The following is a 17,496-nucleotide window of genomic DNA, read 5'->3' as shown; positions in this document are numbered from 1 at the left end:
TCTGGGGAATCAGCCCTCAGCTGCACAAATGCCTCTTTCTGCGGTGTCTCATGCCTGTCTCTGCTCGACCCTCGCTCTTGTGACTCAGCCCTCCACTTGAGTCACAATCTGTGCTCCCCCCTTCCAGGGGGATTCTGCAGTTCATTCTGGGCCACTTCCTATGATGCCCACTGCAGCCCTGCCACCAATGCTATGGCAATCAGGGGCTGGGGGAGGGATCCGGGCCCACCCACTACTCCAGGTCCCAGCCCAGGGACCCTAGGTGCAGCAGCCTTTCACTGCGTCTCCCTCAACTCCTCCATAGCTTTCCCTGGGCTGCTTACCCGCAGCCCCAGTACCTTCTCTACCCTTGCTTCAGGGCCTTTGGCTCTGCTGATTCTCAGCAGCCAGCCACTGCTCTATCCTAGGTACTGCCAGTCTTTCCCCTTCAAGTTCCTGGGAGGCACTGACCTTACTCTGCTTTGTTGCTCCCTATATACTGGCCTCCTGGGCCCTGACTGGCTGCCACACAGCTCCTTCCCATTCGCTGCCTTTCCAAGGGCCCTCTTAACCCTTTCCTGGAAATGACAGGCAGGCACCCCACCCAAGGTGGCACTGAACCTTGACTCAGGGATGCAGGCAAAGCCAGGTGCTTCATAAAAAATGAGATCATGGATGGTGTAAGAATAAACAGACTTTAGCCTTCCTCTCATTGATAAACTGTGATCTGCCCCTTTAAAACGGAATCTTGTGCTACAAGTAGTGCCACCAAGTAGAAATGATGCTATTTCTATTTTTATAAGAGAAAAATTGTTATGAAACAGTAAAAAAACCTACAGATGACAGTAATCTCATCTTTTAATGTTCAGAGGGCTCCCCCTGCCTAAAACTAGAAGTACATTACACTGATTATTAGAGGCTAGGGGATAGCAGGCAGGCAGTTCATAGCAGACAGGAACTCCTTATTCATTTTATTTATGTAACTGATCCTGAGTAAACAAATATTTAAAATCTTTGTTTTGCAAGTTGTCAGAATAGCTACACTCCTTGCCATTGAGAGAGATAACAAAGGTGAAATAATATCTTTGTTTCTGTTGGTAGAAGGTACAAGCTTTTGAGCTACATAGAACTCTTCTTCAGGTCTGGGGAAAGAAGCACAGTATCCTTGCCATGCTAAGATTATATTCTGCTGTGGAGCCAGGAATATGTTATTAAAAAATATGAAAACAAAATACCTGAGGATGGCCACAGTAGTTGGAGTAACAGCCATAAAAGTGAAAACAACAACAAAAAAGAAAAAGCCCAGGAACAAAGGTAAGAACGTGCATTGTGTTTGGCATTTCCCGGCCACAGCGTCAAAGGGGACATCTTCTGCATCAGGTAATCTTTTTGGCATCCCAACACAGGAACAGTTTTGGTAAGTCTACAAGTAATGCACACAGCAAACAGAGTTATTTCAAAATACATAAAATTGTAAATTATAGTAACAGAGAAGATTAATTAGTGAACAGACATCCACAAATTTATACATACTCATTTATTTCATGGACAGTGCATGACTTAGTGAACCCTTACTTTATTTTGTGATGTTTTCAGCCATACTAGCTTGGTTATTTTAGCTAATTTTGACAAAAAAAAAAAAAAAAAAAAAAAAACGCTCGCCAACATGCCTCCAATTGTAAAGAATAACTTTCTCTTCCATTTATTTCTTTACTTTTCTTCTCAGCTGGCGAGCTACCAAAAGAGGTCTCCTATTACCTGAACAGTAGCTATTCCTGAAGCCCATTTGGGATATTCTGTATTTAGATGTTAAACCTTTTTCACCAGACTGATCATTATATTAGATTAATTTACATTTTAATTTCCCCTTTAAAAAATTAGTGCCTATTAATTAAGCATCACCTCATTTTGCACTAAATTTAACCTCAATGAGAGAATAAGTAAGCCGAGAACACGATTCATACACAAACTCCACTTAAACAAAAATAAGAAAAGTTGAGTATTCTGCTGGTGTCCCTTCAATTAATCAGTTTTGAGCACTTTATAGAAAAAAGTAAATCTCAGAACAAACAACCCAAATCATGACAGTCCTGTACTCCCATAAATATACTCTCGTTACAAGTTAGCAATATGAAGTTATTCAAAATTCTGAAAGGATGAATGCTTTTTTGTTTGGACACCAGTTCATGTGCTAGTCCTAATTTCTAAATAACCCTTTTTCTTCATAGGCTAATTAAATGAACAGTTGCTTTAACCATCCCTTATTACTAAATTACAATTGTCTTTCTATAACATGGAAGGTTTCGCACATATACACATATTCCAGCAAGATTCTCAAACAGCCATTTGTTCTGTCAGTATTGGCTAATTTAGTATTAATTCTTCAAATAAAATTTCTGGTCAAACCTCTCCTCATCATTACATCACTAAAATTCTCAAAGGTATAACAGAGAAGAAGGATGGCCTTCTTAGGTTAAGGCACTTCCCAGTTCTGCCAAAAACTTCCCCCACATTTGTGTTTTCTATTTAGATTGTAAATCAGAAATGGTCTCTTACAATCTGTGTATACAGTGTCTAGTGCAATGGGTCACTGATTGCGGTGGGTGCCTCCAGGCCCTATTTTAAAGATAATGATAATATCAAACATGGCACTTGAAGGATCGCATTATTGCAGTGGCTACCCTCTTCTCCAGTGTTGTGCCTTCACCTTTTGTCCTGTTTCAACTTAATCTAAATATCCTATCCTTGTTCAAGAACAATACTCTCTGGATTACTTTCATATCTCTCAATCTCAGTTTAGATTTCCATATTCTCCACTCATTAGCAACAGAAGTGACTAGAAACTGTAGAATACACCTTTTTATATAGCCTCCTATTCTTCAGAAGGATGTTGGTAAATTCCAGTGAGGTCAGTCCTGTATTATACCTTATTTATATAGCACTATCTGTGAGCATAATGCATGACTGAGATGAAGGAAAGCAAATCCTCTGAAAAACTTGCAATCTAAATACACAAAAGGAGGGAGGGGAATTGAGGGATAGTGAGGGAAAGTTAATATATAGAAGCAAAGATACTGGGCATGTGTATTTGGCAGATGCTATTTTAAGGCATTTCCCCCACTTCCCCTTTTCTATTTTGTGGGGAGAGGTGGGTGGGATGAGTGACATTTGTATTCAATATGTTTATATTACAAATATAAGATAAATTGAAGGATTTGAGGGAAGTAAGAGAATTAGTGAAAGCCTTGGAACAGAAATGGGTGGAGCTACAAGGAGATTTTTAAAAAATGCTCCAGAGGCAATCCCGGTAATTACAGGTCAATAAGCCTAACTTCAGTACCAAGCAAATTGGCTGAAATTATAATAAAGAACAGACTTATTGGACACATCGATGAATATGATCTGTTGGGGAAAAGTGAACATGGTTTTTGTAAAGGGAAATCATGCTTCACCAATCTACTAGAATTCTTTCAGGGGGTCAACAAGCATGTGGACAAGAGTGATCCAGTGGATATAGTGTACTTAGATTTTCAGAAGTCTTTGACAAGGTCCCTCACCAAAGGCTCTTAAGCAAAGTAAGTGGTCATGGGATAAGAGGGAAGAACTCTCCTGGATCAGTAACTGGTTAAACAATAGAAAACAAAGGGTAGGAATAAATAGTCAGTTTTCAGAATGGAGAGAGGTAAATACTGGTGTCCCCCAAGGGTTTGTACTGGGACCAGTACTGTTCAACATATTCATAAATGATTTGGAAAAAGGGGTAAACAGTGAGGTGGCAAAATCTGCAGATGATACAAAACTACTCAAGATAGTTGAGTCCAAAGCGGGCTGCAAAGAGTTACAAAGGGATCTCACAAAACTGGGGGACTGGGCAACAAAATGGCAGATGAAATTCAATGTTGATAAATGCAAAGTAATGCATATTGGAAAACATAATCCCAACTATACATATAAAATGATGGGGTCTAAATTAGCTGTTACCATTCAAGAAAAAAAATCTTGTAGTCTTTGTGGATAGTTCTCTGAAAACATCCATTCAATGTGCAGCGGCAGTCAAAAAAGCTAACGATGTTGGTAATCATCAGGAAAGGGATAGATTAAAAGAAAGAAAATATCATATTGCCTCTTTATAAATCCATAGTATGCCCACATCTTGAATACTGCATGAAAATCTGGTCACCCCATCTCAAAAAAAGATATCTAGGCATTGGAAAAGATACAGAAAAGGGCAACTTAAGTAGGGATATGGAAAAGCTTCTATATAAGGAGAGATTAATAAAATTGGGATTTTTCAGTTTAGAAAAGAGATGACTTAGGGGGAGATATGATAGAGGTCTATAAAATCATGACTGTTTTAGAGAAAGTAAATAAGGAAGTGTTATTTACTGCTTCTCATAACACAAAAACTAGGGGCCACCAAATGAAATTATTAGGCAACAGGTTTAAAATGAACAAAAGGAAGTATTTCTTCACACAAAACACAGTCAACCTGTCAAACTCCTTGCCAGAGGATGTTGTAAAGGCCAAAACTATAATGGGGTCAAAAAAAGAACTAGATAATGTTAATGAAGGATAGGTCCATCAATGGCTATTAGCCAGGATAGGCAGGGATTACTGTTTGCCATAGGCTGGGAATGGCTGATGGGATGGATCACTTGATCATTACCTGTTCTATTCATTCCTTCTGAAACATCTGGCATTGGCCACTGTCGGAAGACAGGATACTGGGCTAGATGGACCATTGGTCTTACCCAGTATGGCCATTCTTTTGTTCTTAAGTTCTTATGAGATACAATTATGGCTTCCTGGCTCACAAGCTGCATAAATTACAGCAGACTAGAGATGGAAGTAGTAGTTGATAGAATGTGGAAATTATAATAAAGCACACTCTAAGACACAGAATATATATTATGTACAAAGCATTGTACACTCTTCTTTTGGAACAAAATGGAGAGCAGATGTATAGAACAAAAGAAAATTTGTACTTTATGAAGATGAGATTAGATCCAGCCTTGTCATCACCATGGTCTTCCAGCCTCAAGGCTTGTCACTTATCCAAAAAGCAGTTTGAATTAACCTCTCCAGCCAAACATTTCCAACAAGTGCTTCATCTGTCATATAAACCTTAATCCAAACTTGACACTCTTTCCCCTCATGACAGTTCTTGTCTACTTGAATTACACAAGAGTAAAAAATAATAACTTGAAGGCATACCCTCCAGTAAAATCACTCACACAACTTTCCAATACGAGTTAGAATGAGTATATGACTACTACAATACCATATGAAAAGCTGGAAGGCTGACCTACTGTAAAAGTGATCACTGCATTAGCCAACCTTTTCACCACCACTAGTGCAGTTTCACCAGTACTAGCCCTAGTGTATTTAGGGTACTGGTGAGCGAGGCTAGATGACTGGCAATATATTACAATAGTATCCTCTGCTTATGCTAGTACACATCATTGTTATCTCCAGAGGAATGGCACCATTCACCAGAAGAGGTACAAGATTCCAGCCTTCCTCTTCCCACAGCAAAAACAATAAAAACAGATAAGAGCAATGTGTCCCAGCAGTACCTACATAAGAAGAATTAGAAATATCCCACACTGCTACTTTGCTGATGCTATAACAAACTGTTTTGTTCACGTATGATGGCACTCTAACTCAGGCATAAACCTCTGAAAAGATTCAAATAACCTTAAACTGGCATCAAAGAGTAATATGATTAACTTCCATGTGGGCTCAATTAACTCACTCACTTTGAAGTCAGCTAAACTATCCACATCAACCTTCCTGCTTTGGTAAGCACATTCTAATATTTAATGAAGTAATGGGAGAATAATATGTAATTAGCAGTAAACTATCAGAGATTTTTAGAATCAAGTGAACAAATATAGTAGTTTTTAGTTGTACTTTATTATAATAGAGACTCCAGATTTTTTTAAAGCCTTTCTACAAAAAAAAAAAAAAAAAAAAAGATTAACATTCCTTCAACAACGAATACTTAGAACCTCACACAGATCTCTGTGCATAAAGAGGTTATGCGGCTGTACAAATTCCTGTCTAATTTACCTTTTTACCCAGATGTTATATGGTCTCTCTCTGTGGTATGTAAATCCATGTAAGAGGCCATTTTCTTGCTGTCTTCTAGCTTACCTTGAATAGCTGCTATTCTGCCTTCCTTCTCCCACTGTGCTTTTTTCAGCCTTTTCCACAGAAGCGGAAGCTAAGGGTTTACTGTGCCTGAGGTTACATGGCAAGATGATGATACTTCTCAATTCAGAACACCATGGACAACAATGACCTGCTTCAGATTTAGGGGCAGAAGGGCCTGAAGCACGGTTCTGGGGATCAGGAGAAGGCAACTGCCATCCAGAGTTTATTCACCAAGCACGAGCAGGTTTCCATTTGTATGGATCTTAAAAGTTCCACATAGCAGCTGCCTACCTTTTCTTGCATGCTGTTCTTACGCTTCTGCATGGCTAATGGTAGCTGCCATCTCCTGCAGGTATCCTTTTGGTACAGAAGGAACTGAAGCACTGTATGCTCCCTGTTCCCCAAGCTGCACCGACCTACAGAACTGAGTCCTACAAGAACTTAGTGAAAGAAACTCAGCAGAGCAGGACTTAACTCTCAAAACCGGAAGTGATTTGGATCAAGAGCAGCATGCACCAGCACAACTCCCTCTTCCCTAAAATTCACCTTCTCTGGCTGTAACCATAGCATTTCCTTGACTCCGAACTCTCCTCTTCTTGCATCTTTTATGATTATAAACCTGTTCAGTAACACTTCTGGAACACTGCTTATTAAAGGAAACAACTTTAATGCCACCTCTACTGAAATCCTGAGTCCCTTCTTCTCATCTCACCTTGACATTTGAAATTCTATTCTCTAGGGCGTCCCAAAATAATTACTCTTAAGAATCCAGCACAAGCAAAACATTGTTGCCCCCACCTTCCCAGGCTGTTCTGGCACTCTAGCACAGTAAACCAGCAGCTTTTAGAATTGTATTGATTCCATTCATGAACTAATTAAGCATTTCAGGCCTTATTGTATAATAATGGATAAGGATCCATTTATCAATTTGACACTGACTGGAGACACTTGCTTTTTTCAGCTAGGCATCTGGAGACCTATCATCATCTGAGCCCCAAATAAAGGAGTTTAGATTATTTCAAATGAGTTGATCCATTCTGATCAAAGTTCACGAAGCCATTTTATTGGAATATAATACAGGTATGAAGTTTGTTAAAACAGCAGTAATTAATATTAAAGTATATGATTCAATATCATGTAATCCTGTGCTTGAAATACACAATTCATCTCTCAGTGATGGCATTTAGAGCCTGATTCAGAGAGAAAAAAAATTATCAAACACAATGTCGGCAAAGAAAATTCAAAATAATGTCTAGATACGTAAGTAAATCCCAAAATCCAGGTGTACACTTAAAGCCACAGGTTATTTTGGACACTAAAAATTACCAATAGTAGTATCTTCTATATAGTCCATTTATCATTTTGCAAAATGAGCGCAATGCTGGAATTGTCACAGAGAACTACATTTGCAACAAAACACTGAAGACAGTTAACATCGAGATCCATCATCCCACTGACACGAATATCCATTTATAGGTTCATACAAAGAGGGGTTTTTGTTTGAGGTTTTTTTTTTTAGTTACCAATTATGTTTTAAAAAGCTAATGTTGATTCCCTGTTTTGCTGTAACAGAAACAATTCTCTTACATTTAATAATTGAAAATGGCAAGAAAACAATATACAGGATACACTGTACATTTATTTCCTGTTAAAGATATGTAGCCTATAAATACCTTTTTCCTTTTTTGAACAGTAAAAGATGTACATCCTGCAAAACAGGGAGAAAAATACTGGACTTCATCTCTGCCACAAACTGGGTAATAAAAGGAGCGTATGCAGTTGCAGTTAGCATTACATGGCGCTGTCAAGTTCCATAACTTGCCTGTTCTGTAAGGTAAAGATTAAATAGGATATGAGTAAACAAATTGATATATTTCATTAACTCAGTTTAAGAATAATTTAAAATAGAGAATATAGAAACATGAATATAGAAATATAGAAATAATGGCATTCATTCTTCACTAATCTACTGTTCTACATAAACCGTGTATTTTCCCTGTGAAAAATGTATGCTTATTGTAATACCTAATATTGCTATACTGAAATATTAAGGGGGGGAAAATTTAGTTTGTATTCCCAGTGCATCTGACAACACTTTTCTAATCATTTTTATTATATACACTGTATATTCAGTTTCTGTAGCGGTTTTTGTGAATCATTAACATAGCAACAGATAACAAAAAATCCATATTTTAAAGATAAAGTGGAAAATGATATTGTGAAATATAAGCCATTTATAGCTACTATAAGTAAGAGCCAATTATAAAATACTAGCCATTTTATTGACCAAGTATCATGTTGATTGTGTTCCTTTAACTCAATCTGATTGATGAAGTATGACTCATGCTCCATCTCTCAGATATCTGCTGTTTTATTAGTCTCTTAGCCAGATGACATCTGGATTGTTCAAACACCAAGAAGGCTACATGTGCTAACTGCATAGTGGTAAGACAACACGTAAACTCTGCCCCAGAGCTGCACAGCTGCTCTGGGAATTGGTAACATAGATGACGTTTTTTAACTCCGATGTACTGCAGCTATGTATTCTAGGTTTAGTCCTCAAACTTCCAGTGTGGCAAAGTTACTATAGACCTATAGCTGAAGTAACCTTCATGCACAGCCCTATAACATTAAATTGTTAAAGTTATATGAGAAATAAATTTGAAAGACTTTCCCTCAATGCACAAGGGTGGGGCTGGGTGACAATGACTTTGAATTTCCTGATGGTAACAGCACATTAAACAGATTTTGCATCCACAGCTAAGGAACTGAAATTAGGGAGGCTGCATTATCAGTAGTTTAAAAATTAAGCTATACTGTAAAGTGAGTGGTACTATATTAGTGTCCAAATTATAAATTAAACACCCTCCAATTTCAACTGGCAGAAATTTGGATCAGTTTATAAACTTCTATTTTATTATGTGCTCCTAGAAGTAGAATCTTTAAATATATAAATTAATATCTTTAAAAGGGCAATTCATGGCTCCTGCCAGTGACAGTTCAGGTAGCTATAAAAATGAAGTTATTAGGCACAACATTCAAACTGCATGTAGAATGCTACATCCAAGTCATATGTCTAGAAGCATTCAGTCATTTTACTGAGTGGTAACATGCCTTTGTTCTTTACAATTATATAGAAAGAACTCTCTGCAGACATCTTATACTTTTCAAAAACTTACTGAAAACTGAGTGAGCAATGCTGCTACCAAAAAGCAAATCCAGGCCCATAAGGAAAAGACTATTACATTTATTTGGTGCACATGAATTCTAATGCAACTAAAACAAGTGGGGAAACTTTCACAGCTGCTCTACCACTTTTCCAAGGAAGCTTGACTGGTGGCACCAGCTGATTGACCCTAACAATCATCATAGGGAATATACAGTTTTTCCAATACAGAAACTGGCATTCAGAGTACCAGTAGAACAGCAGTGATTTGACTGCATTCATGCTCTTGAACAGCTCAAGGGGGTGAAGGGAATGTTGGTGGGGTAGGATTTGCTCCTTAGATATCATCATCATAGATCAGAGAATGCACAATGTTTTAGTTCCATCCATAGGCTCAAATGAAGCATTTTGACATATTCAACCATTCAACAACCCCACTACTAATAATTAAGTTTTCTTGGTGAAAATCAGAGCCCAAAATGATATCAGCACCATATCAACATGATAGACAAGATAAAAATGATTTGTAGCCAATGGATGCCAGAAATGAGTGCAGTTGAAATGGTGCTGAACACAGGTTAGCCATGAGCAATGATAAGGTTGAGTAGTCTTCAGCATCATTGCAACAACTATGCAGGATTCAATCATGGCTGCTGAAATGACGCTGAAGAGAACATGGCTTTTTTAGACTTACTGCTAACCATCATCACAATGGTTCAGCTGCACTTGTTGTCCACAACACTTCACTATCTTAGTGCAGACAAAGATACTATGGAGTTAAGATATGAAAGATTTTCCAGTATAGTTCTGTTTCACATGTTCACAGTTTTCAATAAAGTTCTCTTTTCCTTTTGGGCTAGCGTTTTCCTTTTTAGATCTGAGCAAGGCCAGCAAAATGCCTTGTTTGAAGAAAACGTTGAAAGTTGGCTTACTGAAACTGTTTTCTTTACTTTAAATCTATGTGAATATAGAAAGGTTTAAAAACAGGTGCTCAAAAGAACTAACAACTTCAAATCTATTGTAAATTCATGCAGCATTAAGGTTCTATAATTAGGAATCAAAAGATTAAAAAATTTAACTCGTATTTTCTGGACAGCCTTCTATATCTGCCACTAAAGTGTGTGTGTTATGGGAGAAGGCTGGTGCAGTGGATAGGACATTAGTTTATGAAACAGGACATAGGAGAGTTAGCTTCAGTTCCTTGTATTTAACAATGTAAGACACCGGAAAATGTTTTGATATTATTCTCACACTTTTCTTTTGTAGTTTGTGGGTGCCATTATTTCATGATGTGTGTGTTTTATTTCATGTTTTAATGGATAAAAAGAACTCTATGAATATTTTGCTAGGCTATTGGGTCCTGAAAGTATCTGATTTACTCAGTCATTAATCTAATTATTGTGTCTACCTCGAAACAGCCTACATGTCAAGTTCCATGTTTTGTGTCATTTTCTTACATGTGTGAAAGAGTTTTGACTTCAACTCATGAATATTAATAAAGATAGATTCTTAGATTTCAAGGACAGAAGAATGTTTTGATATTATTCTCACATTGTGATAATCAAGTCTGACCTCATCTATGCCAGTGGCCATAGAAATGCCCCAAAATAATTCACATGAAGTGAACTCCAGCTGATAATTCACATAGAATGAATGAGGCATATTTATCCTAGGTTAATGTATCTCAATTTCTCTATGTGTTTCCAACTTGTGATACAATTTCTGATGTTCTTTACTGTCCACATTTTACACTTGCATGACAGTGCCCTGGGATGTTCCTTTGCATATAAGAAGTGGCTAAGATCCCTGCTCTCCCAGACCATTTAGGACACAAACACCTATTTCATGCACATTGTAGGGAGTATATGAGTTCACTTGTATGTATTTGGTTTAGAGCCACTTGAGGCCACCAAAGAGTTCAATTTATGGCAGCAAGAGAAAAAGGCAGAAAAGTAATTTATTAAGGAAGTGCCAATCTAAATTTTAAAAAAAGTTCTATTTTTGTCACTGTATTATTCAAATAATATATTAAGCCCTTTTCTAAAATTACAGAATGGGGAATGGTAACGGAATATTGAGAAGTCATTTAACCAGTTGCATTGCATATCACTCATGTTTATGCTTATCTTTAAATGGAAGCTAGAATCCCTGAGTATCAGAGCATCTAAGTTATTTTCCACAACACCATCTGGCTCTTTGGCAGGCCCTCAAACAGTTGGGTTGCCTGTAGCTCTGCCACTCCATGAAAGGATAACTGGCTGCTGATGGGTTGTCTGAGTTTCAGGATGACTGATATTTTCTTTTTTTATTCCGCTTGTCTCACAACAATGTGTGTCCTTTTATCTGTTTATGAAACAGGAATAATTTAAAACTCTTCTGAAACCCTAAACGATAGAAATGATGTTTTATACTACCATGTCAGCTTTCTGTGAAAGCCTGAACATTTAAAAGGTCCTTATGCTGGTACCTTCTTTAATCAAATAGGATTTTTTCAGTTAATCATCAGTACAATATGCAGATTGCCACAAACATTTGTACAAGCTGTTTCTTGCTACAGTGGGTCCTCTGCTGCTCTCTGTGGCTGCAGTATTCTGTACCCAGTTCACATAAAACATGTATCAATTCCAAATATTTTAAGAACTAGCAAAAAATAAGTAAAGTATTTATGTTGAAAGCAGCATTTCAAGCTGAAAATATGTTTATCATAACTAAACTGTAGTATCTAACATATCTGAATGTTATAAGTGCATTGCTTTGCACTTGTCATATACAACTATGCATAAAAATAATGGGTTCTAAATTAGCTGTTACCACACAAGAAGGAGATCTTGGAGTCATGGATAGTGGCAGTCAAAAAAGCTAACAGAATGTTAGGAACCATTGGGAAAGGGATATTTAATACAACAGTAAATATCATAATGCCACTAAATAAATCCGTGATACGTCACACCTGGAATACTCTGCGAAGTTCTGGTAATCCGATCCCAAAAAAGATATATTAGAACTGGAAAAAGTACAGAGATGACTAACAAAAATGATGAACATAGAACAGCTTCTATATGACGAGAGATTAAAAAGACTGGGAATATTCAATTTAGAAAAGAGATGACTAAGGGGGGGATATGATAGAAATCTATAAAATCATGACTGGTGTGATGAAAGTGAATCAGGAACTGTTATTTACTGTTTCACATAAGAACCAGGGGTCATCCAATGAAATTAATAGGCAACCATTTTAAAACAAAAAGTACTTCTTCGCGTAATACACAGTCAACCTGTGGAACTCATTGCTAGGGGATGGTGAAGGCCAAAACTATAACTGGGTTCAATAAAAAATTAGATAAGTTCACGCAGGACGGGTCCACCAACAGCTATTAGCCAAGATAGTCAGAGGGTGCAACCCGTGCTCTAGGTGTCCCTAAATCTCAATGCCAGAAGATGGGACTGGCCCACAGGAGATGGATCACTCAATAATTGCCTTGTTTTGTTCATTCCCTCTGATGCCAGACACTGTTGGAAGACAGGATACTGGGCTAGATGGACCATTGGTCTGACTCAGAATGGCCATTCTTCTGTTCTCAACTCCCATTTGTGCCTTTGAAAATCTCTCATTAAATTAATAGCTTTTTGGTCTAATAACTCCATTTAAAAAGAGCCTTCTTAATACAAAATTAAAATAACAGTACTAAAAGTATTCTTCTGAAGCATCATATGTTATGCTTTTATAAAGACTGACTGTTATAACAAAGTTAGAAGGCTATTGAAATAACGAGTAATCTTCAAGTACAGCAATGTAAGCTATAACTTTTGTCTCCCTTATCCTATAATAATCTCCCTTATCCTATAATAGAACTTGTTCACATTCAAATGCAGCAATGACAAGAGAGATAAAGTAGATATAATCAAAATGATCATTCTGAGGTGTTTTGCTTGTCAGCAAAGTAGTTCAACACTCTAGGACACACCATTTCCTCTCTCTTTGTTTCATTCAGTCATCTGCACATACCAATATTCATATATATGCTGGTGTTCTGGAATAAAACAAAATTTCTTGTACATTAAGGGCAAGCTGATTATCCTTAGAGAAGAGCAATATGGAGATTGGGTGTCAAAAGGAAAATGGAAATGCTGATGTTGCTCAAGAAATCAAAATCCATTAACAGAAACGACCAGATTCCTTACAGACACAAGCATAGAATCAGACTAATTGAAAGTTTCAAAGACAGCTGGTGTAGTCCAGTGGACCAGACACCTGACGGAGACTCCACATTGCTAAGTCACTCCACCTCTGTTCTTCCGCAACCCGCCCCCTCCCCCCCACACACACACAGTCAGTCAGTCTTGTCTACTCTGTATGAAAGTTCTACAGGGCAGGAGCTGTTACTTAATGTTGTGTTTGTAGTATAATGGGGCAGCATCTAAGCACTACTGTAATAATGAGTAACAACCAGGATTAAAAAGTGTACTAAAAAACTGCTATCACTATCTACTATCTACCTACCTGTGCAGATTTACTTACCCACTGGAATTTAAAACAATTCCTAGGAGTGCACTCTCTAGAACTCATTGCTCTGGAAGTAAGTTTAAAATATAACTATGTATTTTTTTTAGTGTTGTAATACTTTTTGACTGATCCTTTTTCCTCCATATTTTTTTTTTTCAGAAGAAGCCATAATTATGGCCACTTTCAGACTACAATTCTATCCATGTAGGTGAGGTTTTTGCCTAATTTAGATAGGGAAAAGATAGCTCTCATTGAATTTGAATAAAATAAGCATTCTAGTATCAGGATTTTGTATTGACAATACTACATGTCAGTATCCAATAGAGGTTATGCAAGAATAAAAGAAGGGAAGAATGAGTGAAAACAAGCATTTGACCCAAGAGACCATGTTTCATTGATACACCCAAACTAAAAAAAAACAGTTGATAAAATTAGAAGCAAAATTTTAAGCTGCACAGCAGGTATGGAGATTTTTTAAAATGAATGAATTCCTGAATCAGGGCCAGGAAGGCTGAATTAAGCAGTCCAGACAGCGAAGGCAGACACATATAGGAAGTGTATGTCTACATACATACGTCAAGAGTATGTCTACATGGCCCCTCTGAGCAAGCCTCCCTTCCAGGGTTGACAGACTTGGGCTAGCAGGACTTGTGCTAGTGCTCTAAAAATAGCTGTGTAGACAGCACTTTTAAGTTGTAGTTCAGGCTGAAGCTCAGGCTCTGAAGCCAAGGAAGGTAGACTTTGGAGTCCAAGCTGCAACTTCGAAGTGCTGTCTACATAGATATTTTTAGACCACTAACACGAGCCAAGTTTGTCAACCCAGGTTGGCATGCTTGCTCCTGTGAGCTGTGTAGATATACCCCAAGTGAGCAAACCACACTTGTGTAGATTGTCAGCAGCTAGGTCTCTTCTGCTCTCCAAAAAGACAACTTCAATGCAGCTTGTGCTCTTTAATCCATCCAGGCCAGAGCCATGACCCTTTGCATGACTGGCATAAATGATTGACATGAGGAGCTACCTCACTCCATCTAAAGCAAGCCAATTTACCAGTTACGTTGTTGGGTTCCAAACGCCTTTCAGCTAAGAAGCAGGTGTGCATGGAAAGCTAAATATACAGGGCTAAGTCTCTCTCTACTCTGAGAGCTGAAGCCTCCTAGACTTTAAGAAAGAATGGAATGCAACAGAACTGGAGGTCTACTGGTTGCAGACCACTTGCTGTCAAAGCAGCAAAGTTAGGACTTCAACCTCTGGCCCATCCCTCAATGTGCCTCAATGAAAGAGCAAGGGATGGGAATCTCTACCAAGAAATAAACCTGCACAAATTAACCAACCACTGACAGAAATAGCAGAGGGAAAAATCTTTCCCCAAAGAAACACAGACATTTAGCTTAAGCAACCACAGAAGCTGCCCACATCTACAAGAGGCAGAGAAATAACAGCTGAGTAGGATCAGCCCGCCAGACCCTTTTACAGGACATATAACATCACAAGAACTTGAATTTTTCCTGTTTTCATCTGCTGCTAGCAGGACTCAACTATGGAGAGGATTCTCAACTTTGTCAAGAGGTATGTTTTTCATACATTAAGAAAATGAAACAAGACAATTTCAAAAGTATTTTTATGCACTGTAAAACAGTTTACTCATTTTGAACATTGTTACCAAGCCCAAGAGTACATTAAAATATATTTACCCGTTATATGTTTCAGAGACACCTGCGAATGGTTCATTCCCACATTTAGCCAATATAAACACTGTGTTTAATATTAGTGCCACTGAGCAAGTGCCTAACATGAACTTGATTATATTTTTGCAATCCAGTTTGTACTTGGAAACCAAGATGCCACTTATGATTTGGCCTAATGCTGCTCCTGGAATTAATACAAGCCCTAGAGGAAAACAAGACACCAGCAATTACACAAAAATGCAAGACATAATTATGCAATTTAGAATAATTTCATATATGAAAAATCAAAAATTATCAGGGTGTATTCTGAGTTGTTTTCATTTTCAAACTATATTACTGGAATTTTAAAAGGCATGAATAAACTACTGTAATAGTTCTCACTAAAAATAACTTAAATGATTCTCTTTACTTTTAGATGCATACATCTGTGGCCTCTCATTATTCAGCTGTTGCTTCAAACTTCTTATTGCCAAAAACATGGCCCAGTCTTAGACTGTGTGGTAGACATCAGATTAATACAGCACTCCCTCACACACCCAAATTCTTCACTTTTTCAGTACACCCCTCAGTTAGCTGATACCTTCCTTTCCTCACTCCTTCGCTACTTTAAGCACAAGATTTTCCTTAAGGAGTTCCAACAAAGTGCAGATATTGGGCTTCTTGGTCCTCCAAACCCTTCATCAGACAATCTCCCAACCCCATTTTCTAAGGAATTTCTTGGGTTAAAAATAAACCCAGAAGAAATAAAAGAATGAGACTTGACAGGATAGCATGGAAGAAATAGAAGTGAATACCTGCAGCAGTCATAGATAAATGGAATCACAGCAACAACTGAAGAGGTACAACTCCTGCAAGGAACTTGTTCATTGTGGTCAAAGAAGGAACAGACTGAAAGGTTCCAAGGGCAGTACGTTTGATGTAGGGTAGCTCACTGACCACCAATAGGGTCTAGTTCACCTCTGTTCAGCCCATGATCCCATCACACACTTGGTAAATTTTCAAACAAGCATCTTTGTGCTTTCTCCCATGCTGCCCCTCATGTTTGAGAAGAGCTCTCCATCAACATCTGCAAAACTCTCTTATTAGCCTCCTTCAAAAACCTCCTTTGAACTTTCTTTTTCTGCAATGCCTACAAAATCTTAATAATTAGGCAGTGGTCTCAGCACATCAGAAACCTAACGGTCTCTTTCAACCTCTTTTCAGATTTCTCCACACAATTGAATATCTTATTTGAATTAATTTATTGCATGTTATTTTCATTTGTACTTTTCTCAATATTCTCATTTTTATTTTCCAGCTGTTTCTAGTCTTTATACACAATTTCTTGTGTATTGTTTCAGTCCTCCCACTTTGATATCATTTCATTAAGATGTTGTCTACTTCCTTTTCTAGGCCATTAATGAACATACTAGTATTAAAAACCAGATTTAACACAGATCATTGTGGTGCCATAAAATAAGCCCCACACCAATCCCACTTCTTTTTTCTATCGCAGAAAAAAATGTCTACTCTCCACAACTGTTAGGAGCACAGAAGATGAGTGTCCCATGGTAGGAGAGAGAGCCAATAACAAGAGTCATGGAGCAGTCAGGACAGGGGATGTAGGATGAAGGGCAGTTGGAGGGGGATCAAAGTGATACTCATGCTCACAAAATTCCCAATTGCCCTTTCTTCCCCTCTACACTAAAATAACTTTGAAGTTAAACAGACTTCAGGTGACATTCAGATTATTATCATCAAGTTTTCTATGGATTAACACTTTAGCTGAGTCTATCCTAGGAAAACCATAAGTAGTATTCACCAGAGGTAGCGAAGGTGGAAGCTCACGTCTACAGGACTCAAGACATTTTTATTACTATATTGTCTGTTGTATTAATTTCAGTGGAATATATGGGCCCAAAGAATCATAGAATCGTAGGACTGGAAGGGACCTCAAGAAGTCATCAGGTCCAGTCCCCTGCACTTATGGTGGAACCAAGCATTATCTAGACCATTCCTAACAGCTA

The 17,496-nt window shown here is 37.9% G+C and overlaps 1 protein-coding gene across 1 annotated transcript in view; it reads right to left on the bottom strand.

The window, feature by feature from the left end:
* LOC137166975 (solute carrier organic anion transporter family member 4C1-like) overlaps positions 1–17,496 on the bottom strand; it is an 88,784-nt gene that overhangs the window by 11,839 nt on the left and 59,449 nt on the right. Inside the window, exons 8-10 of the mRNA XM_067568908.1 lie at positions 15,497–15,692; positions 7,809–7,962; positions 1,215–1,402 (exon numbers count right to left, since the gene is read on the bottom strand). Of these exons, the coding sequence (XP_067425009.1) occupies positions 1,215–1,402; positions 7,809–7,962; positions 15,497–15,692 (538 nt within the window). The remainder of the gene's footprint in view (positions 1–1,214; positions 1,403–7,808; positions 7,963–15,496; positions 15,693–17,496) is intronic.

This window comes from Emydura macquarii, unplaced genomic scaffold (assembly GCF_026122565.2).
Source record: "Emydura macquarii macquarii isolate MOO-44397 ecotype Brisbane River unplaced genomic scaffold, CSIRO-AGI_Emac_v2 contig_2897, whole genome shotgun sequence".
Lineage (NCBI taxonomy): Eukaryota > Metazoa > Chordata > Testudines > Chelidae > Emydura > Emydura macquarii.
The sequence above is the reverse complement of the archived record's forward strand: the minus strand, read 5'-3'. Positions and strand labels throughout refer to the sequence as shown.